At 34.1% G+C, this 22,456-nt stretch overlaps 2 protein-coding genes across 2 annotated transcripts; one reads left to right on the plus strand and one right to left on the minus strand.

The window, feature by feature from the left end:
* The first annotated feature begins 1,340 nt into the window (after positions 1 to 1,340).
* LOC142238452 (uncharacterized) lies at positions 1,341 to 20,785 on the plus strand. Its single transcript, XM_075310101.1, has 4 exons — positions 1,341 to 2,891; positions 14,683 to 16,879; positions 16,935 to 17,083; positions 20,418 to 20,785. The coding sequence occupies exons 1-4, from the start codon at positions 1,439 to 1,441 to the stop codon at positions 20,678 to 20,680; spliced, it is 4,062 nt and encodes a 1,353-aa protein (XP_075166216.1). The 5' UTR covers positions 1,341 to 1,438; the 3' UTR covers positions 20,681 to 20,785.
* Positions 20,677 to 21,241, minus strand: mRpL34 (mitochondrial ribosomal protein L34). The gene is made up of 2 exons (XM_075310102.1): positions 21,083 to 21,241; positions 20,677 to 21,016 (listed from the first exon to the last, which is right to left on the minus strand). The coding sequence occupies exons 1-2, from the start codon at positions 21,103 to 21,105 to the stop codon at positions 20,806 to 20,808; spliced, it is 234 nt and encodes a 77-aa protein (XP_075166217.1). The 5' UTR covers positions 21,106 to 21,241; the 3' UTR covers positions 20,677 to 20,805.
* Between the last annotated feature and the right edge of the window lie 1,215 nt (positions 21,242 to 22,456).

Consider the following 22,456-nt stretch of genomic DNA (forward strand, 5'->3'; position numbering starts at 1 on the left):
ACTTTGTTTTTTCGTGTTGAAAAACTGACGTTTATAGCACGGCGCCATTTGCAATGTGAATTAAGAAATAATTTATTTATTAAAAACTATTTGTGCGGGTTTATAAATCAAACACGGACCATATTTTTGTTCCGAAACTATACAAAGCATCAAAGGAATAGCAGATCAATTGCCCAAGGAAAAATAAAATGTTATTTTGTAAAAACAAGCAACAACCACCAACTTAATCCAATATCGCTCCCTGTAAAATAGCGCTCCAAGCTACCTAAAAAAACGCCGCTTTCTATGTGCGAAATAATGGTTTCCATAAAAATTTTTCGCAAGAATGAACATAGTACCGACCTTTAATAAGAAATTGATGTTGAGTTACAAGTTGTAAGTTAAATGTTGTAGCGTCTATCAGCCAGTACTTTTATTCCCAATGGAGGCAGCGTGTCTGGAAAAATATTTGAAAAACTATCACTTTATTCCATTTGGAAAGTCAAAAATTGTTCACCAATTTACTTTTCACAATTTTAAGCGTAATAACTATGTTTTCAGCACTTTATTTTCGTTTTCATTGAAATAAATTATAATAAGCCAGTTGCGCTTGGTGTTTCACAAAATATAAAATGGCTCTTTTAACAATAGTGATGGCAAAATACATCATGCGAATAGTGATGACAAAATACTATCACAGTTGGCGATTGTTGCAGTGTCACTTACGAGTCTGTGGTAGCGATGAGGATGAAATGGAACATTGAAATGCTGACAGGGTATGCATCTAGAAATGTAGCGTAGCCGTAACATAACGCCAACGTGTGATTTTTTGGATATTATCCAAATTGAAGAAACGTACCAAGAACAGGTACAAAACAGTTAATTTTTTACACTTAATATTAATTTTATGAATAATATTAAGTTCTCATAGTCAATTTTAACTGAAACAACACAATAATAATTTTTATTAAAATGAATTTTCATGTTATTCAAATTTTTCAATCGATGACGCTGTTTTTGATCAGCTGACACGACAACGACACGTACATTTTTTTTCTGAATTTTACGACACGTCTACGTTGTGGAAACGTTGTGTAATCATTTGTATGGGCTGTCGTATATCAAAAACATGCCACGCTACGCTTACGTCCCGTTTATGGATGCATAACCAGGCCTTAAACATATATAATTGAACGACGCATTATCAACAAAAATATAATCTGAACGGCTCATAATTGGAGTTACCATACGTTAACAAAACACTTTCGCATGTATAACTAGACTTTTAATATAGTGGATAAAATTTCTTTCGTAGTATAATACCAAAATTATCAACGCTGGAACATGTGCTGGATTTGTTTATCATTTCAAAACTTGCACGTTCTCCGGGTTGAGACGTTTGCTGATATTTTGTAGAACTTTCGTTAGACTATTGCAACTTTTTTTTTTTATTTTAAACATGAATACAAAGGAAAGCAAGGATACAAAACTGTCACCCAAAGATAAGGAAAAGCTTAAACAGAGACTCCAAACTCTGTTTAAACAGGACAAAAAAGACAAGAAATCAACTAGTAAAATTCGTCTGGAGATCAACGATAGGGGACAAAATAAAGAAAAAATGGATCAACAAGTTAATGGATACCCAGAGGCAAAATCTTTAAAACAAAAGTCCAAGCACAAGAATAGACGGAATGCCGACGATACTCAGGGAGAAAGTGGAAATAAAAAGAATGTAGTTAACAACCAATCCAGTGTTAAGCCAAATAAGAAAGAATCATTTGCGAATGAATGGAATTCAAAACAAACAAAAGTTAAGAATAACACTTCTCACAAAAACTTGCCTTCCAAAGGAATGCATGGCAAATCTCAATCCAAAGAGGAGGCTGTACTGTCGCGCGGTGAGGAAAATAAATATAATCTAGGACATGACAAACACAAAAATACTACTACTCCAGACGCAAGGAAATCTAAGAAAACAAATGATAGTTTCCCAGCAAAGTCCATGCCAAATGGTAAATTTAAATTTAACCAAAAAAATAGGAAACCAAAAAGTTTCCAAACTAAGCCTGAATTTCTATCAAATACTACCACTAATGCAGCTAAAGGCAATGAATCAAAGTTGTCCGGAAACCAAAAGAAAAATTCAAAGAAACGCCCCTCGCCAAGTACCTTTGATAATAGTGAACACACGCAGGATTCGAAGAAACCAAAACTTACCTCCCAAGAAGGCAACAACCAAAAGCGAAAGAAAAAGCCAAGAAAAAACAAAAAGAATAAAGTACCGCATATACAAAGCCGAGCTGATAACGGACTTGATATTAAAAATATGCCTGGGTTTGTTAAAGGAGGAGATTTTGATTCTGATCATGATTCCGAATATGCTGGTGATGAATATTGGGAAAAGCAATATTCTAAAAATTTCCTTGATTCTGAAGCATCCGATGATTATGAAAATCATAATTCCAAACGAAATGAAATCAAACTTAATGGGGGAAAATCAAATGGTTATATATCTCCAGATGATCCTTTTGACTACAGCGATTTGGAGGAAGATGAAGTTGAAGAGTCCGATTTTGATCCATATAATTATAGCGATCTATCCGAAGAAGATGAACATTATTCAAATTTCAATGAGGACAACCATGAAGAAGAAGATGAAGAGTCTGATTTTGATCCATATAATTATAGTGACCTAACTGAAGAAGAGGAACATTATTCAGATTTCGATGAGGACGATTATGAAGAAGATGATGATAGCTATGACTATTCGTCCGATAGCGAATTTTCATCGAGTTTTGATCTGAATGAGAAGAACGAGAATGGAGATAAATCCTATGATTTCAATGATGAGGAGGAAGACGACGATTACAAGTTGCCTGATGACGTACCAGAAGATTTGATAATACATTCAGGTAAAATTTATATATAGTGGTATTTCTCATTTATTAGGAATTTCGGTATCGGTATAGAGCCCAAATTCGGACAGAATCACGATCATGTAAATTTTCAATATTCAGAATATAGGAGAAAACAGGCCATTTGGATTGATATATAGGTAGATTCGAATGGAATTGAACTTGTGGCCAAAGGTGGCTACTTCCAAATATCACCTTCCATACGTTTGTAACAAACAAAAGAAATAGAACCAAAGGATTATAGTCTTATCAGAATAACTCTCCTTTACGATAGGTTAGGTTAGATATGGTAGTTGCCTGCTTTAAAGGATGCATGGCACATTTAGTGTGAAATCGCCATATAGACTGCCGGCGAAAAACGTTTTGCACCTCGCCCAAAATTGCGGTAGTTTGTTGTATACACTTAGTCCATGAAATCTCGGTCATAAGAAAAAACTATCCGTTTGCATGCGATCATAAGAGGCTTACTACTGCCATAGTACATAAAGGGTGATTTGTTAAGAGCTTGATAACTTTTTTTAAAAAAAAAACGCATAAAATTTGCAAAATCTCATCGGTTCTTTATTTGAAACGTTAGATTGGTCCATGACATTTACTTTTTGAAGATAATTTCATTTAAATGTTGACCGCGGCTGCGTCTTAGGTGGTCCATTCGGAAAGTCCAATTTTGGGCAACTTTTTCGAGCATTTCGGCCGGAATAGCCCGAATTTCTTCGGAAATGTTGTCTTCCAAAGCTGGAATAGTTGCTGGCTTATTTCTGTAGACTTTAGACTTGACGTAGCCCCACAAAAAATAGTCTAAAGGCGTCAAATCGCATGATCTTGGTGGCCAACTTGCCGGTCCATTTCTTGAGATGAATTGTTCTCCGAAGTTTTCCCTCAAAATGGCCATAGAATCGCGAGCTGTGTGGCATGTAGCGCCATCTTGTTGAAACCACATGTCAACCAAGTTCAGTTCTTCCATTTTTGGCAACAAAAAGTTTGTTAGCATCGAACGATAGCGATCGCCATTCACCGTAACGTTGCGTCCAACAGCATCTTTGAAAAAATACGGTCCAATGATTCCACCAGCGTACAAACCACACCAAACAGTGCATTTTTCGGGATGCATGGGCAGTTCTTGAACGGCTTCTGGTTGCTCTTCACTCCAAATGCGGCAATTTTGCTTATTTACGTAGCCATTCAACCAGAAATGAGCCTCATCGCTGAACAAAATTTGTCGATAAACACATTTCGAACCGAACATTGATTTTGGTAATAAAATTCAATGATTTGCAAGCGTTGCTCGTTAGTAAGTCTATTCATGATGAAATGTCAAAGCATACTGAGCATCTTTCTCTTTGACACCATGTCTGAAATCCCACGTGATCTGTCAAATACTAATGCATGAAAATCCTAACCTCAAAAGAATCATCCTTTAGTTTTGGAATAAATAATTCAAAGCTTCACGATAAAATTAAGATTTATCGACTACCTTAAGAATGTGTAGCCATTTAAGAAAGTGTAGCCGATTCCTTGATGAGGGTTGCCAGTTCGGTCCGATCGGACCAAAATTGGTCCAAAAAATTATTAATTTTTAAATTTGGTCCGATGGTCGGACCAAATGGAATTTGGTCGATTTTGGTCCATTTTCGTCAAATTGGTAATTTTTTAAAAAAAATCTACAGAAACAAAATTTTCTGTAGAAATAAAATTTGGACAAAAATTTCTATGGAAATAAAATTTTAAAAAAATTTTCTATAGGAATAATATTATTTTGCCAAAAAAAAAATAAAAAATTTTGTATAGATACAAATTTATTCAAAAATTTTGTTCAGGAAGAACATTTTGTAAAAATTTTATATAGAAATAAAATTTTACCAAAATTTTCTATAGAAAAAATTTTTTGACAAAATTTTCTATAGAAATAAAATTTTGACAAAATTTTCTATAGAAATTAAATTTTAACAAATTTTTCTATAGAAATAACATTTTGACAAAATTTTCTATAGAAATAAAATTTTGACAAAATTTTCTATAGAAATAAAATTTTGACAAAATTTTCTATAGAAATAAAATTTTGATAAATATATCTATAGAAATAAAATTTTGACAAAATTTTCGATAGAAATAAAATTTTGACAAAATTTCCGTCACGTATTATTTTCATCTCTGGTGGAAATGGTTCTAAATCACTCTTGAAGAAATAAACGCCTTATTTCTGGCGACGAATTTTTTTTTTTTTTTTTTTTTTTTTAATTTCTATATCCGGACATTCGGCGAATTTTAAGCATAATGATCAAAATTACAGTTTTGTTGTATATTTCTTAGCTTTTTACGTTTAAAATACACAAATAATAGTCGAAAAATGATCCCAATAATATACACCAGTATGAAGAAATTTTTGTTCAAATTTTAGATGTATTTTTTCAGGTCTGTGAGGCTGTGAAGTATTGTCCAGAAATTTCTTCTGGTACGAATATGTAAATCAAATTGAATTATTATTTGAACAAATTTCAATTATATGTATGTTCAGATTTTCTACCATTTTCTTAACTGGCTCTGCTTAAATATTGTGTCAGTTAATTTTTTAATTGATCTTTTTAATTGAACAATAATTCTAGGATTTTGATGTATGCGGATTATGGGAATATTTTCGTCTCATCTAATAACTCAGAGAGAGAGATCTAATATCTCAGACAAAACTTCCTTCCTACAAGATGACCTGAATCTCTTTGGAGACTGGTGTAGGCTTAATTTAATGGATTTGAATCTGAGGTAATGCAAATCCTCCAGGTCTAAACCTATTGATTTTACATTTGATATTTGTGGCTCGCTTTTAGATTTGTTGGTCCTTGTATCTTCATCGATCTTAAACTGATTATTAATAGTCACATTACTACAATGGTGAACAAGCTTTGGGAGTTCTAGGTTTCATAAAACGCTGCTCGAAAGAGTTCTCGGATCCTTAGGTCAGGTTAGGTGGCAGGCCGATTGTTATGTCTTTACTTCAGTAGACAACAGATAACTGAACTTTATTCAAATATTAAGATGAACTTACATACATACAAGTCGTGAATATGAAATGTCATAGTTAAAGCAAATGGATAATAAAGAACAATGTTACCATATTTATATGTAAATTTAGATATGATAATACGGAGTAATGACGACACTACACTCTCCCAGGCTTAATAACGGACATGATCCGAAAAGTGAGCAGGCGGTCTTCTCGTCCTATTAGATCGTCTAATGATGCTTGCATTACTATCTGATGGGATGCGCACTGGAGGTGTAGATGGTGCCGGTTCAATTGGTGGTTTATTGGTTGATGTCTCAATCCAGATTTCATCCTTTAATGGCTTGGAGTTACTACTTGGTTGGACCTGCTCTTCTACGGCTTCATCATCTCTTTGAACCTCAGTCTTTTGGATTTGATTGATATGCCTCTTTAACTTGTAACCACTATCCAATAAAACTTCATAGTGTAGATGTCCCGACTTTGCTGTGATGATACCAAACTTCCATACCGTCTTCCCCTTCTCATACCAATGTACTTGTACTGTATCACCAATGCAAAATTGACGAACTTTGGATTCAGATGGTTTAGACTTTTCTGGTTTACTTGGTCGGATGACATCTAGCTTGGATCTAATTTCTCGATTTAAATATAACTTTGCTGGTGTATCACCGCTGGCCAATGGTGTTGCCCGGTAGCGCCATACAATTTCTTGAACCTTTTGATATAATGGTGTTGTATCATTTTCCATAGCCTTGAGTTTGGTCTTCAAGATTTGAACATATCTTTCAGCAAGGCCGTTTGTTGCCGGATGCCCTGGCGCAATAAATTTCTGTAAAATTCCATTGGCTTCGCAAAATTCTTTGAAAACAGCGCTTGTAAAAATTGTGGCGTTGTCAGAAACCAGAATTCGAGGCAATCCGTGCGTGTAAAAAATATTTTGCAATAAAGATATTGTTGATTGTGTTGTTGGTGCATTCTTCAAAATCCGTATTTCTGGCCATTTGGATTTAGCATCTACTAGGACCAGGAAGTGATGGTTCATAAATGGTCCGGCGTAATCGATATGAACTCGAGAAAAATTCTCCTCAGGCTCTTCCCAATGGTGCACTGTAACTTTTGGGGGACTTTTCCTTACTTTTGCACAATCTGCACAAGCTCTTACCATTCTTTCAATATCCATATCGATGCCGTTCCAAAACACATACCTGCGGGCCAGTTGCTTCATCTTTACAATTCCTATGTGGGTGTGGTGCAATTCTTGTAACATTTTTTCTCGTAGCTGTTTTGGAATAATAATCCGATTTGCTTTTAGAATTATGCCATTTTGAATAGAATACTCAGCTTCATTAATGTTTCCATTCGTCAAATCAGATTTTAATTTTGATAATTCCGGGTCTTCGTTCGTTGCTTTTGCTATAGTTAAATCAGTTATAGAATTAGTTGAAATTTCGTTAAAAATTTGTTCTTGAACAATATTAATTTCTTGATCGAGAAAATGTATATATTCCGAATTTTGACTTAATGGTGCTCTTGACAAACAATCAGCATTCACATTTTCTTCTGCGCTACGGTGTTTCACTTCATAGTCGAATCCTTGTAAAAACGATGCATATCTTAACAATCTTGCTGAAGTCATAGCTGGTATTTTGGACGACTGATGAAGAATTCTTGATAAAGGTTGATTATCGGTTATTAGCGTGAATTTTCTGCCGTATAAGTACATAAAAAGCTTGTCTACTGCAAATATGATGGCTAAAGCCTCCCTGTCCAATTGGCTGTAGTTCTGCTCAGCTTTTGTCAACGCACGTGAAATGAAAGCCACTGGCCGTTCTTCGCCCTCTACTACATTCGACAAAACTGCAGCAATGCCTGTAGGGCTAGCATCACACGCGACAATGTTTCGGCAATGTTTCATCATAAGGTCGAAGAACTCTATCCGAAACTATTTCACGTTTTAGAGCATTAAAGGCATCTTGGCATTCTTTCGACCATACGAATTTTTTGTGCTTTTGTAAAAGTTCACGTAATGGATGGGTTAGGGTTGATATATTCGGAATGAATTTTGAATAATATGTTATCATTCCTAAGAAACGTTTTACACCGTCAGCATCCTTGGGATGTGGTAGCTCTGAAATGGCTTTTGTTTTGCTCTTGCATTTTGCAATTTTATTATGGCTTATAACATAGCCTAAATATGTTATTTCTGTTTTAAAATATTCACATTTGCTCTGGTTTACATGAAGATCGAATTTGTGTAGCCTTTCAAAACATTTTTCTACACGCTCACAAAAAATCGCTTCTGTAACATATACTCCCAAACATATTTTGCTTCAAGCATATACATTTTTAGGTATTGCCCAAACATTTATATGTTTGATCTCTTCCAATATATAATATGTTTAAAAGCATATTAGTCTAAACAATATATGTTTGGGTAGTCTAAGTTCCAAACATTTTGTATTTTTGCATCCAAATTCAATAATGTTGTCTTCCAAAAAACAATATGTTATTATGTGAACATATAATATGTTTGGAAGCATTTTGAACCCAAAAATATTATATGCTTAAAAAAAATTCTCCCAAACAATATTGTGCTCAAAATTTTATTTATTTATTTATATATTTACAATCATAACGAATTATGAAAATAAACAGGTAATATAGGTGCTAACAACATAGGTTTTCGACCTGAATGCTCAAAATTTTGTTTCTGCCCAATTGTATATTCCCCCACATCTTTCTCACTTCCACGAGATTTTTTAGTTCTTAGCACCTTTTTCTGTAATACAAACATTGTAGAAGAAATAATTCAATTGTATGATTTTATTTTAATTTTACCTTTTGCCGGACGGGGATTCGAACAGCGGACCACACAGTTTGTAAGGATCAAAGAAGTAGCTGATCAATTGCCCAAGGAAAAATAAAATGTTAATTTTGTAATAACAAGCAACAACCACCAACATAATTCAATATAGCTCCCTGTTAAATAGCGCTCCAAGCTACTAAACACATATATGTTTATAGGCTATTTCTAAATTAATATATGTTTGCATCCAAGCATATTATATTTACAAACATTTTATGTCCCAAACATAATATGTTCTAACATATTAACATATATGTCCCAAACATGTTATGCTAGTTTATGAACATTATATGCTTGCACTCAAAAATATTGTGTTTAAAAATTTGTGTTCCAAACATATAATGTTTATAGCCAAACATATGAAAAACAGCCTTTTTCATCCGTGTAGTCTTTGTAAACATTCCATTATAGAAAACCCACATACAACGATATCGTCGAAATACGATATGGTACCTTCTAGCCCTTGTAGTATCTGGTCTAGAATTCTATTGAATTCACTCGGTGCCGTTTTAATTCCAAATGAAAGTCTGTTCATTTTGTAGGTGCCACGATGGGTAGATATAGTTTGTATTTCCTTGCTGCGCTCGTCAACTTGAATGTGGAGGTATGCTTTGTACAAATCAATTTTGCAGAAATACTTTGCGTTTTTTAAGCTGTTAAAAATTTCGTCTATACGCCGAATTGGGTAGTGAGCAGACTGTAGTTGTTGATTCACTCCAATTTTGTAATCTACGCAAAGCCTGACATTGCCATCTGGTTTTTGCACTACCACTAAAGGCGACCCCCATTCGCTGGTATTAACTTTAGTTATTATACCATCTCTTTCTAAATTGTCAAGCTCCTTTTCTACCTTCGCGCGCAGTGAAAAAGGAACTTGTCTTTCTCTCACAAATATTGGCTTAGCCCCATCTTGCAATTTAAGATTACAAAGGAATCCAGGTACACAACCAATTTTTGGTTCGAAAATTGCAGGATATTTCTGCATTATTTTTTCAATTGAATATTTTGAATACAGCTTACCTTGATCAAAACTTGTTGTGACATTATCAATTTCATTTACATTTATTCCTAAATGCCTTATCCAAACGCGGCCCAGAAGTGCAGCATGTTTAGAAGCTACTACATACATTTGCTCATTTGATAAAGTTTTATCGAACTGCACTTGTACATCCACAACACCCAATGGCTTAAAAATATCCCCGGTGTACGTTCGAAAAGCTACACTGGTTGGTTTTAAAGGTGAGCTGATGTTAAGTTTGTCGAAGTCGTTTTTGGGAATTAACGTGAACGCCGCACCTGAGTCTACTTCAAACTGTTGTCTTTTCCCTTCGATCAAAACATCAACAAAAAATTTCTGCATCTCTACATTGGAGGATGATGTTTTGAAAATATTGAATATTTTGTTTATGCCGTAACCGTGTTTCGCAAACTTCCAGAGTATTGGCAGACATTTCTGTTTTGTTTTTATTCATTCTTTCTTTAATGCACACTAATTTTACATGGCCAAACTTTCCACAGGCGAAACATTTTACCTTATTCTTTTTTATTTTACACTCATTCGCAATATGGTTGGATTTTCCGCATCTAAGACATAAACCATCCAATCCTAGTTCGCTGTAATTTACTTTAGACTTTGCTGCTCTGCTTTTATAAACACTGTTTCTGCTTGCTCTGCCTCGGCTATGATCAACGCTGTCGTTTTTTTGAGTTGCCTTTCGAATTTGATTCACATTTGTCGAAGAACCTGCCTCATTATTCCCTATTGCGGTGTTGTCTATTTTCGCTGCTTCCAATGCTGATGATTTTTGCACAATATCCGAGAAAGATGCCGTTGGATTTTGAAGTAACTGTTCTCTTATGTGGCTGCTACGCAAGCCCCTTATAAATTGAGCTCTAAGAAAAATATCAGACACGGATTTCTGGCAATCACACACAAATGCACAATCTGCTGCTCTTTTTTGGAGAACCGAAACGAATTCCGCAATTGACTGGTCTTCATTTTGTAATTCGGACAGAAATTTATGTTGCTCAACCAAAATGTTCTTTTTGGGACAAAAATGCGACTCCAACAGTTCAATTATTTGTTCGTAATTTAGTTCACTTATAGCTTTTGGCGCTGCCAAAGATGTTAATAGAGCATAATTCGATGAACCAATGTATTGCAGAAGAAGTTTCGCACACATTTCTTCATCTGTAAAAACCTTCTTAAGTTGGAAATGTATTTCAAGACGTTCTTTATAATTTTTGAATGATTCCACTTTTGGATCGAACGATTCGAAGCTTGAAATCACGCTGACATTTGTTGTTGGAAGTGCACTTTGGCTTCCCCCACTCATAGCTGTCGTCATTGCCGTAATCGCTTCTAATAATTTATGCATTTGTTCTTCCATATTTAAAGTCCTTTTTATTTAATTGATCGATGTTGATTTGATACAAATTTTTGATTTGCACAGCGTAAATTTAGTTATCTTTGCACTTTGACGTTTTGATCCTCGTCGCCATTAAATTGTTATGTCTTTACTTCAGTAGACAACAGATAACTGAACTTTATTCAAATATTAAGATGAACTTACATACATACAAGTCGTGAATATGAAATGTCATAGTTAAAGCAAATGGATAATAAAGAACAATGTTACCATATTTATATGTAAATTTAGATATGATAATACGGACTAATGACGACACTACACCGATGTATCAGGCTCACTTAGACTATTCAGTCCATTGTGATACCAAATTGGTGAACTTCTCTCTTATCTCACCGAGTGCTGGCCGATTCCATGTTAAGCTCAATGACAAGGGCCCTCTTTTTAATAGCCGAGTCCGAATGGCTTTCCACATTGCAGTGAAACCACTTAGAGAAGCTTAGAAACCCCCAGAAATGTCCACCGCTGAAAAACTTTTTGGTATTCGGTTGAAGTAGGAATCGAACCCACGACCTTGCAAGGCGGGCATGCTAACCATTGCACCACGGTGGCTCCTTACGTTACCAAGTTTGATTGTTACCCCTCTTGTCAGACCAATTCTTGAGTATGGCTCTGTGATATGGGATCCGCAGTATGGGTGTATATTGATTTAATCTGTCACTGGACTAGTGACAGTTGTTGTTGTTTTCACTGAGGAATCTTCATATGGATGATGGGTTTATAATGCCTCCTTATACATTGCCGACTTTTAGGACCAGAAGGGCGATGTTGGGTTCTATGATGATATATAAATTTTTCAGTGGGTAGTTCTCTACGCTGAACTAGTACCCAAGATTGGGATTACCGTCCCCTGTGGGCCATCTAGGAATTATCGGTTATTCATTGAATTTCAATGGTTCAATTAGGCGTTTTGTTTTTTGAACCTATCCGAAGATTTTAATTCTTTCTATCAGCTTATTGATACGAACACCAGTAATTAAACGCAGAATAATAATATATTTAATACCTAGATGTATGTGTTTAGTGAAGACTTGAGTATAGATTTTGTAGTCTTTATATAACCGACTGATGAGTCCTCTTCTCTGTAGTTGGTTACAACACTCTGTTTCTACCCCGGCATGTTCAAGAGTATGGTGGATACGCTTTCGCTACGTAAGTGTGATATGGTCCACGGTCGTAAGATGCTGGAAAGTGGGAGTTCGAAAAAAATTATAATTGATAATACTTTGGATATATTCCTTGTGTAGAAAACAATCTTAGGGATTTTATAGCTTACTAGCTATACCCGGCCCACTTCGCTGTGCCTTTTTGCTTTATCGAAGAATTGAATGTGGAAATGGAACGAATGCGCATTGTAAGACAAACACTATTTATTTTATGTGTAAGAGGATTTGTTTATTGGAGTGCTCTTGGGTATACAATATTCTTAGTTTTACCATCAGTTGCTAATATATAAAGATCCGAAGGCTTACCTACTCGTAAACATGCTACATATAGTTGTCCATGCGAAAAGCAGGGATTCGTTAAATTTAAACCACATACTTGAAGAGATTGCCCCTGGGCTTTATTGATTGTCATGGCAAATGCTAATCTAATAGGGAATTGCAGCCTTTTGAAATCGACTGGCAAATCAGTTGGATCAATGGAATGCGGGGAATGAGAACATCGGTTCCTCTATAAGTTCCTGTTATAATTGTTCCCTCTATTAAATTGTTGTGCAGCTTTTTAAGTGCAAGTCTGGTTCTGTTGCAAAGGCGAGGTGGATCAATATACCGTAGCGTGAATGCAAATTGTAATAATCGAAGGTAATTATTGCTACACACTGATTTCGCACTGACTGTACGTAATCGGTAATAGTTATGAATGGTAAAATAACAAAGCCACAATTTAATTGTTTTTTAATATAAAAAGATACGCGTGTCCAAACTAATTCTTTTTTAAAAAGCAGGTAGAACAGTTTCTTAAAAAGATTTTCCACGACTTCTGTGTAAATTTCAATAAAACCGGAGAAGAGTAGTACTGTATACTGTATTTTACTGTACTGTAAGATATTTAACCAAATTTCGAAAAATAATTTAGCGGATCCTTGTCTAGGGGTCACCTCTTACCATCCCTGAAAATTTCGAACAAATCGGGGAACTTTAGTCCAATTTTTAAAAAGGGGGAGGTACCCTTCCCCGACTAGATATCAAAAAATAAGGTACCCTATTTTCACCACATGATCGCCCTCTACGTTTACTGGAAATTTCAAGTAAATCGGTTCAGCCGTTTCGGAGCCAACTCGGAACATACAAACAAACATAGATTGAATTTTATATACTCGTATATAGATTTTTCATTTGTAAAGTTTTAACCATGGCAGAATTAGGAAGGTACTTTCAAGCTATCAGGTGATTAAAATTTTTTCATTTGAGCAAAACTTAGATTGTCGGCATTTGCTTAATAGCATAGGCGTAGCTAAAGGGGTTTTATGGGTTTTTCATCTCCCCCTACCAAATTCCATGCAGTATTTCTTCAAACTATTATTATATATCATAGAATTAAATATTCTGGTTTCTTCCCATCTACAAGAATTTATTTTTTCTCTTTTTGATGTACAGGGTGGCCCAAAAAGGACTGAAGGATTAAAAAAACCTGTATTTTTTTTTGTTTTTACTTTTATTGATTTTTTTATGTTACTGGAACCATATGTTTTGATTATTCTCAACATCTCCAAAAACCAGTAAATAACCTACCAAAAGTTATTAAAAACAAAAAAGATATAACCATTTTTAATCCTTCAGTCTTTTTTGGGCCACCCTGTACCTTCACAATGGGCACACATTATAGCTTTTTCCCCTTACGAAAATGTTGCTAGCTACGCCAATGTTTAATTGACAATTGTGACAAATAAATATAAAAATTCAAAATAAAATTATTTTATATCAAAAATTTTGAAATTTTCAATTTGCTTTTAATTTATGACTGAAAAGTATCGAAATAAATTATCCTCATAATTGATGATAAGTATTACTTAAATTATTCTTGCGAACCGTAACACGTTTCCTCATATTTCGAAGCATACATCGATACATTTCCAGATTTTCTGTATTTCAAATTACCCACTTGTTGATTATTTTTCAACAAGTGGGAAATTTAATTCAATTTGACTGACAATTAAAGTTTCAATATGGCGAATGACATTTTTGTTTTTGTAATACTAAAACTACCTTGCTAAATCTACTTTGGTTTTAACACAGGAAACATTGTCTTTAGTGAAGTTCTGGAATGTGATTAATTCTATGGTACCTAAAATTTTCGACCTAATTACATTACATCATATTTTAATATTTTTATATTCATAATAATTTACTTGCTGTTTATCGAAGGAATTTGTATGGTAAAAGTAGGTTCAAATTTTAAACTTAAAGTTAAATTTTAAACTTTTATAAATATGGTGGTAAATATTTAAAAATCCACTAATAACTATATCTAAATTTTTCTTATTTCTAGGAACTGCAATTAAACGTGATATTCTGCCAGAGGATAATGTTGTATTTAAAGACAAAAAATATTGCCAAATAATCGAATTGAAACATGAAAGATCTGTGAAAGTAATTCATCAACCAACAGCCTATAAAAAAGAAGAATTAATGAAATTAAAATATAGCGAAAATCAAACTGTTAATATTGTTGCCACAAAAACCAATGAGGAAACATTAGAAACAGCTTACAATGGACAAATGTTAGAAAACTCTAATGCCGATAGTAATAGTGATTGTCCACAATTGGTACCAATTGTAGATAAAGATGGCTTCGAATTATATAATCCAAATGAGAATTATGATGATATTGAAATTGATTCACAACAAGATGATCTAGAATATGCAGATGACAGTTCAATGGATAATGTAAGTTTAGGCAGTGAATATAGCATAGTAAACTCTGAAGATGCTGACTCTCTTATGTCCGAGGATATCAATGATAAATATTTATATAGAAATGAAAATTACATCAGTGATGATGATTATAATAATGAAGAACTTAGGGAAAGTCTAAGTACAGTCGATATTATAGATACAACAAAATGCAATTATATCGAAGAGAAACATATGCAACAGGGTAATACATCGGATGAGGATGAAGATCAATTACCTACGCAAAGCTTAAGCCAACGTATAAAAGTTGGATCAAAGGGAACAGTCGTAATAACGGATATTTCTACCAAAGATCAAGATAAAATTATCAATACCCAGAAAGAAAGAGAAGAGATAATATTGTCAGTGGAAAAACAGTCAGAGAGTTTGATGGCAACTGAATGTAGACCCAATGAAAATGAATCCAAAGTTAATGATTCAATAGAGGAAATATTGGAAAACTACGATCATAATCATGAGCAAACTTCACCACCATCAAATACCCAATTATCACTACGCTGCAAACCCATTGTTAATCAAAGCCTAAGCAATTACAATACGATATTTTGTAATGCCATTGATGCAAATTTAGTTTTGGTTCTTGTTAAAGATCCTTTCTATATTTATGGAACTGTAAAATTAACCCTTTTAGCGGGAGCTATAGATATCTATGGCCATTCATTAATTCCCAACAAAGAAGTTGAAATATTTTCTCCACGTGGTTGTAGTGTCATAGAAATATCATCATTACCATGTACAGATGAACGTAATGTTGATAAAGAAACTATACAGAAATCTCTAAACGACTATAGGAACAATTTCCTGCATAGCGGTCTTGAAAATATTCTCACTGCCTATGAGGAGGGTAAAGATGCCATTGTACTTATGAAACGTAATGAGGAAAGGAAAAAAGTTGTACATCAGTTTAAGAAATTCATGAATGAGAATGTTTTTCCCAATCTACAAAATATCAATATCGATCGGCCACTGTATAACTCTGAATATTTATTGCGCTGTATGATAAATACCTCAAGTGTTGAGCAAAAGTGCTTGCGTCTTCCACAACAATGGCAACAATTGGAGGTGACCGAAACTTCACGTATACTCTTGGCTGGTGGTAAGGGTGTTGGAAAATCCACATTACTACGATATCTGGTGAACAAAGAATTACCCAAAACGGAAAAAGTTCTTCTGATTGATTTGGATATTGGGCAACCGGAAATATTTATACCTCAAACAATATCATGTTCGTTGGTGCGGAAACCTCTTTTGGGTCCTGGTTTCTTTTTGAATATACAACCGGAAAAGGCTTTTGCTGTGGGTCATACGAATATAGCCCTATGTCCTCATACCTATGTGGCAGCAGTTCGACAACTTCTCGATTATTGTATAAAACAAGAAAATTTCAGACACATTCCTTGGTTTATAAATACAATGGGCTATAATAAGGGTTTCGGTTTGGAACTAATATCTTTGATTATTAAATCGCTGGCCTTAACCGATGTTATACAATTGCAAAGTACTAAAGATATCAATAATTTTGATAGTTTACTATTTCCAAATGTGGTCAGTGCAGTTCCCAGCAATATGTTTGTTGAGGACTACAATGAGGAAAAAGATACCAAATTGGATTATCGCATACATATATGGCAATCTGCCCTAATACAAGACTCGCGTTATCAAAAAGAATGGGATATGAGCCCTAAGGATATTCGTTATTCAATGGTGTTGACACGTTTAAGCCAGGCTCTCCAGGGTCATGCAGAATGGCTTACAGATTGTAAACCTATAAGGTATTTTATTAAAATGATAAATGTTTTTGAATCTTATTTCTTTATATTTTTTTAGTTGCCCTTTGGATCATCTCAAATTGATTAATTTAATGGATAATATACCGCCATGCTCAAGAGACGAAGTTGCCAAAGCTATGGAAGCGAATATTGTCTATTTATGCCATTTTGATGATTCTCAAAATGCTATAGAGTGTCTGGGAATTGGTAAGATATATTGATTTACTTTTCAGTTTACTATGAAAATGTTTGGTTGTGATCCCGGAAGTGTTGTTGCATCAATAATGGGTTAAATAAATAAAAAAAACGTACGGATTGTAAAGAGCATCAAAAAGTCAACATTAGAACTTTAACAAAATTTGTAACGTTGATTTTTTAAAATTTATGTAAAATTGTACCTTTCGACTTTCCAAAATTTAGACTTTAGACATTCCTATAATTGAAAATCCGGCCTTTGACATTGCGAATTTTTGATGAATGTCAGGACACAGAAAAAACAATAATTTTTCAATTAATATTTTAATTGAATTGGAAAAAAGATAAATTGCATTAATTAATATTTTAACCGAAAAAGAACAACTTGAATTTGATAGACCACATAGTGATCTGTCAAAAAAAAAAATGTGCATGTCAGAAATATTGATTTTAGACCCCATGAAATATATACCGATCGACTCAAATTCGATCTAGCCATTGGTGTCCGTCCGTCTTTCCACGTATTTGTTTTTCGCAGGATTCCGGCCGCAATTACCAATCGATTTTGATGAAATTTGGCATAGAGTGTTTTTTTGGCACAAAGACGAATGCTATTGAATTTGGAAAAATTTGATCAAATTTCAAATTTATATATAACTTCCATATATATGTATCACCCGATTTTTATAAATTGGGTCACATTGCGCTTTTTTACTAACATATAGTCTTCAAATTTGGTACAAAGTAATCTAATTCACCACTCTTTAAGTGTGCAACATTTTATCGATATCGGGTCAGATTTAGATGTAACTCTCATTATTTATCAACCGATCTTACTTTTGCTTACTCTAATCTTCTATAGTACTAACAATATGTATAAAAAAATATTGAAGTCGGTTCAGATTTAGATTATGATTCAAATTCGCCGTTAATGTTGGGTTAGTCGATTTTAGCGACTATCAAAAGTCGAATGATCAATTTGACTCGATTAAAAAAAAAAATAAGTATATACGGCCCTAAAAATTTTCTATAGAAATAAAATTTTGACAGATTTTCTATAGAAATAAAATGTTGGCAAAATTTTCTATAGAAATAAAATGTTGACAAAATTTTCTATAGAAATAAAATTTTGACAAAATTTTCTATACAAATAAAATTTTCTATACAAATAAAATTTTGACAAAATTTTCTATAGAAATAAAATTTTGACAAAATTTTGCATAGAAGTAAAATTTTGACAAAATTTTCTATAGAAATAAAATTTTAACAAAATTTTCTATAGAAATAAAATTTTAACAAAATTTTCTATAGAAATAAAATTTTAACAAAATTTTCTATAGAAATAAAATTTTGACAAAATTTTCTTTAGAAATAAAATTTTTGATAAAATTTTCTATAGAAATAAAGTTTTGACAAAATTTTCTATAGAAATAAAATCTTGACAAAATTTTCTATAGAAATAAAATTTTGACAAAATTTTCTATAGAAATAAAATTTTGACAAACTTTTCTATAGAAATAAAATTTTGACAAAATTTTCTATAGTAAAAAAATTTTGACAAAATAGAAACAAAATTTTGGTAGAAATAATTTTTTCGATATGGACCAATTACGGCTATATATAACTATAGACCGATATGGACCAATTTTTGCATGGTTGTTAGAGACCATATACTAACAACACATACCAAATTTAAACTGGATCGGATGATTTTTGCTCCTCTAAGATGATCCGGAGGTCAAATCTGGGGATCGGTTTATATGGGGGCTATATATATTTATGGACCGATATGGACCAATTTGTGCATGGTTGTTAGAGACCATATACCAACCCCATGTACCAAATTTCAGCCAGAACGGATGAAATATGCTTCCCTTAGAGGCTTCGCAAGCCAAATCTGGGGGTCCGTTTATATGGGGGCTATATGTAATTATGGACCGATGAGGACCAATTTTTGCATGGCTGTTAGCGGCCATATACTAACAACACGTACCAAATTTCAACCGTATCGGATTAAATTTGCTCTTCCAAGAGGCTTCGGAGTTCAAATCTGGGAACTGTTTATATGGGGTCTATATGTAATTATGGACCGATGTGAACCAATTTTTGCATGGCTGTTAGCGGCCATATACTAACAACACGTACCAAATTTCAACCGTATCGGATGAAATTTGCTTGTCTTAGAGAGTATGCAAGCCAAATTTGGGGGTCCGTTTATATGGGGGCTATACGTAAAAGTGGACCGATATGGCCCATTTGCAATACTATCCGACCTACATCAATAACAACTACTTGTGCCAAGTTTCAAGTAGATAGCTTGTTTCGTTCGGAAGGTAGCGTGATTTCAACAGACGGACGGACATGCTTAGATCGACTCAGAATTTCACCACGACCCTGAATATATATACTTTATGGGATCTTAGAGCAATATTTCGATGTGTTACAAACGGAATGACAAAGTAACTATACCCGCATCCTATGGTGGAGGATATAAAAAAAATCAATCGATTTTAAAGTTTACAAAATATCTAGACATTTCGACTTTTTAACAGAAAGTCGATTAGTGGAAAAAGTCGATTTTTGTTTCCCTATGCAAAATCGGACCAGAATATCAAGAAGTTAATTAGACATATACAGACCACAACGAAGATTCACCCACATTGTCGATGGCTAGATTGACATTGATAAAGATCGAACAAAATATCGTTCTAATAACAAATAAAGATACAGATAAGCGTATGTAGATCTATCTGAATCAATCAGTGAATATAATGAGGCGTCAAGGTACAATATTTCTGCTGATCGCATTTTCATGTAAATCATATTGATAATTCGTTGGCCAAGAACCGGTGTACAGTATAGAAAAAAATGTACAGCGATCCAAGTTTTTAGCTCATAATTCCAACGTCTTATAGGTGTAAAAAGAGAGTATCCTTACTTATGCAAAGGAGCATCCGGTTCAAAATGGTGCCCAAACCCAAGGATACACACTGCATATACGAAAGTGTAATTAGGACAATCCTACGCCGAAAATCTGGCGGACATGGGTGGATAGCACTGGTGTCCGAAGGCCATTTTTTCTTGGAAGATTGAAATTAGTCAATTCTTAAAAAAAAGTGAATTAGTCGAATTTTAAGATTATGGAAAGTGTAGTCCGATTTCCTTTCTCTTAATTTGATAAAAAAAAATAAATTAGCCAAAAATTCGATTCTATATTTTTATATCCCTATCACAATCACCCACTGGATTTATCGTATGCTTTTAGAATTGACTTCATAGGTTTCCGTAAACATTTTTAATTCAACTAAAACTTTTTCTTTAAACAATTACATTATCTTTCTTCCAGGTGTTGTTCGAGCCATTGACTATCATGTGCGACAGGTTTATCTAGTACCAGCTATGCACAAGTCTCTATTGAAGCAGGTGAATTGCCTGGCTTTAGGAGATATGCCCTTACCCAACTCAATGTTCACCAATCAGGGTTCCCGTGTCAAAAACACAGCTCCATTTGTGTATAACACCATTGAAGATAATGCCTCAAAGGCCATTAAACAAATATACCATAGACCTAAAAATTTTCTGACTGGAAAGAACAGACCTTTGAATTAATGTACTCTTTTTTATTTTGTATTTTTTTTTTTGTTTTCATTGTTATGTTAGTCTGAGAAAAAAAAATAAGAAACTGAAATACATGATAATTTATTTAAAATTAAATTTATATTTTGCAATTTCACCTAATGAGATAAAACATAACGACCCTTTAGTATACGCCTCATTAGGGTCCTTCTGCCACCTTCGGTAGCCATACGAGCATCCCATCCATGAACGTTTATACGTTTTACTTCACGAGGTTTTGGGAAATGGCATCTTACTTTGGTCTTCAATACATCTCTGTTGAAGGCATGGGCCTGCCTCGTAATAATAGTTTGACCAATAGTCCAGGTCCTAGACGAATGTTTGAAAGATATGAATTAACAATATGTGATTATACTGAAAGTATTTTTTTATTACCTTCCCAGAAGATTTGAAAACATTTTCTTTCAGAATTTGATTTTCCGAGTTTTGGTGAAGTAACAGATCTCAATATAATCAGCTGTTTCGTCGGGAGGTGTTCAGTACTAACATGGCATTGCTTAGATTGGCAACACTCTCATTTCGTTAGTCGACACGTATTCTCTGTACGTAATGTAATTCCATGTAGAGATTTATGGACACCTCAGACTAATGAATTTTGAAGACTACAAAAAAGGAGGATTTGACATAAAGGCCGGTACTATGTTCGGTTTTCGAGTTGAAAATCACTTTATTTTCGCGATTATTTTTTCTGAAATAATCCAAATTATAAATGAAAACAAATATATTCCTGTTAAATAGAGACGAATGAAAAAAATGTAATAGGGCTGTCATTATCCTGGATTTTTTCGGGATCCCGAAATTGTCGGGATTCTTGAAAAAATTTAATTAATAACAATCTACAGTGCCAAAATATATTTCGTATAATTCAATTTATTAACCAAGAAGAACATAAGAGTAAATTAAAACGCAATTTCAAATTTCTATCATACTTAATGAACACTAGTCAAACTGAACATGGTAAAGAAACAAAAAACAAAACAAAAGAATTATGGCAAAATAAATTAAAAAACAATTTCATATCGCTATCTTACTCAGCAAAAGATTTGAAGGATTTTGCACGTCATCATTTTAAGTAACTTCTTAAAAATAACAAGGCATCCAAATTTTTATCAGATAAACGCATTCTTGTCATATTGTCGACGGACCTTTTATGATTGTTTTTTATTTTATGTGGCGCGAATTCCATTTCACTTGAACGTATTGTTCAAAGCCACCGTGGTGCAATGGTTAGCATGCCCGCCTTGCATACACAAGGTCGTGGGTCCGATTCCTGCTTCGACCGAACACCAAAAAGTTTTTCAGCGGTGGATTATCCCACCTCAGTAATGATGGTGACATTTCTGAGGGTTTCAAAGCTTCTCTAAGTTCTTTCACTGCAATGCGGAACGCCGTTCGGACTCGGCTATAAAAAGGAGGTCGCTTGTCTTTGAGCTTACGGAGCCACCGTGGTGCAATGGTTAGCATGCCCGCCTTGCATACACAAGGTCGTGGGATCGATTCCTGCTTCGACCGAACACCAAAAAGTTTTTCAGCGGTGGATTATCCCACCTCAGTAATGCTGGTGACATTTCTGAGGGTTTCAAAGCTTCTCTAAGTGGTTTCACTGCAATGTGGAACGCCGTTCGGACTCGGCTATAAAAAGGAGGTCCCTTATCATTGAGCTTAACATGGAATCGGGCAGCACTCAGTGATAAGAGAGAAGTTCACCAATGTGGTATCACAATGGACTGAATAGTCTAAGTGAGCCTG

The sequence above is a fragment of the Haematobia irritans genome, chromosome 5 (genome assembly GCF_050003625.1).
Source record: "Haematobia irritans isolate KBUSLIRL chromosome 5, ASM5000362v1, whole genome shotgun sequence".
In the NCBI taxonomy this organism is placed as follows: domain Eukaryota; kingdom Metazoa; phylum Arthropoda; class Insecta; order Diptera; family Muscidae; genus Haematobia; species Haematobia irritans.

Excerpts from the sequence above, each read along its gene's own strand:
- LOC142238452 (XM_075310101.1), top strand. The coding sequence starts at position 1,439 with ATGAATACAAAGGAAAGCAAGGATACAAAACTGTCACCCAAAGATAAG. Across the intron at positions 2,892-14,682 it reads AGATTTGATAATACATTCAG|GAACTGCAATTAAACGTGAT; the intron begins GTAAAATTTATA and ends TCTTATTTCTAG. Across the intron at positions 17,084-20,417 it reads TATAGAGTGTCTGGGAATTG|GTGTTGTTCGAGCCATTGAC; the intron begins GTAAGATATATT and ends TCTTTCTTCCAG.
- mRpL34 (XM_075310102.1), bottom strand. The coding sequence starts at position 21,105 with ATGTTTTCAAATCTTCTGGGAAG. Across the intron at positions 21,017-21,082 it reads TTTTCAAATCTTCTGGGAAG|GACCTGGACTATTGGTCAAA; the intron begins GTAATAAAAAAA and ends ACATTCGTCTAG.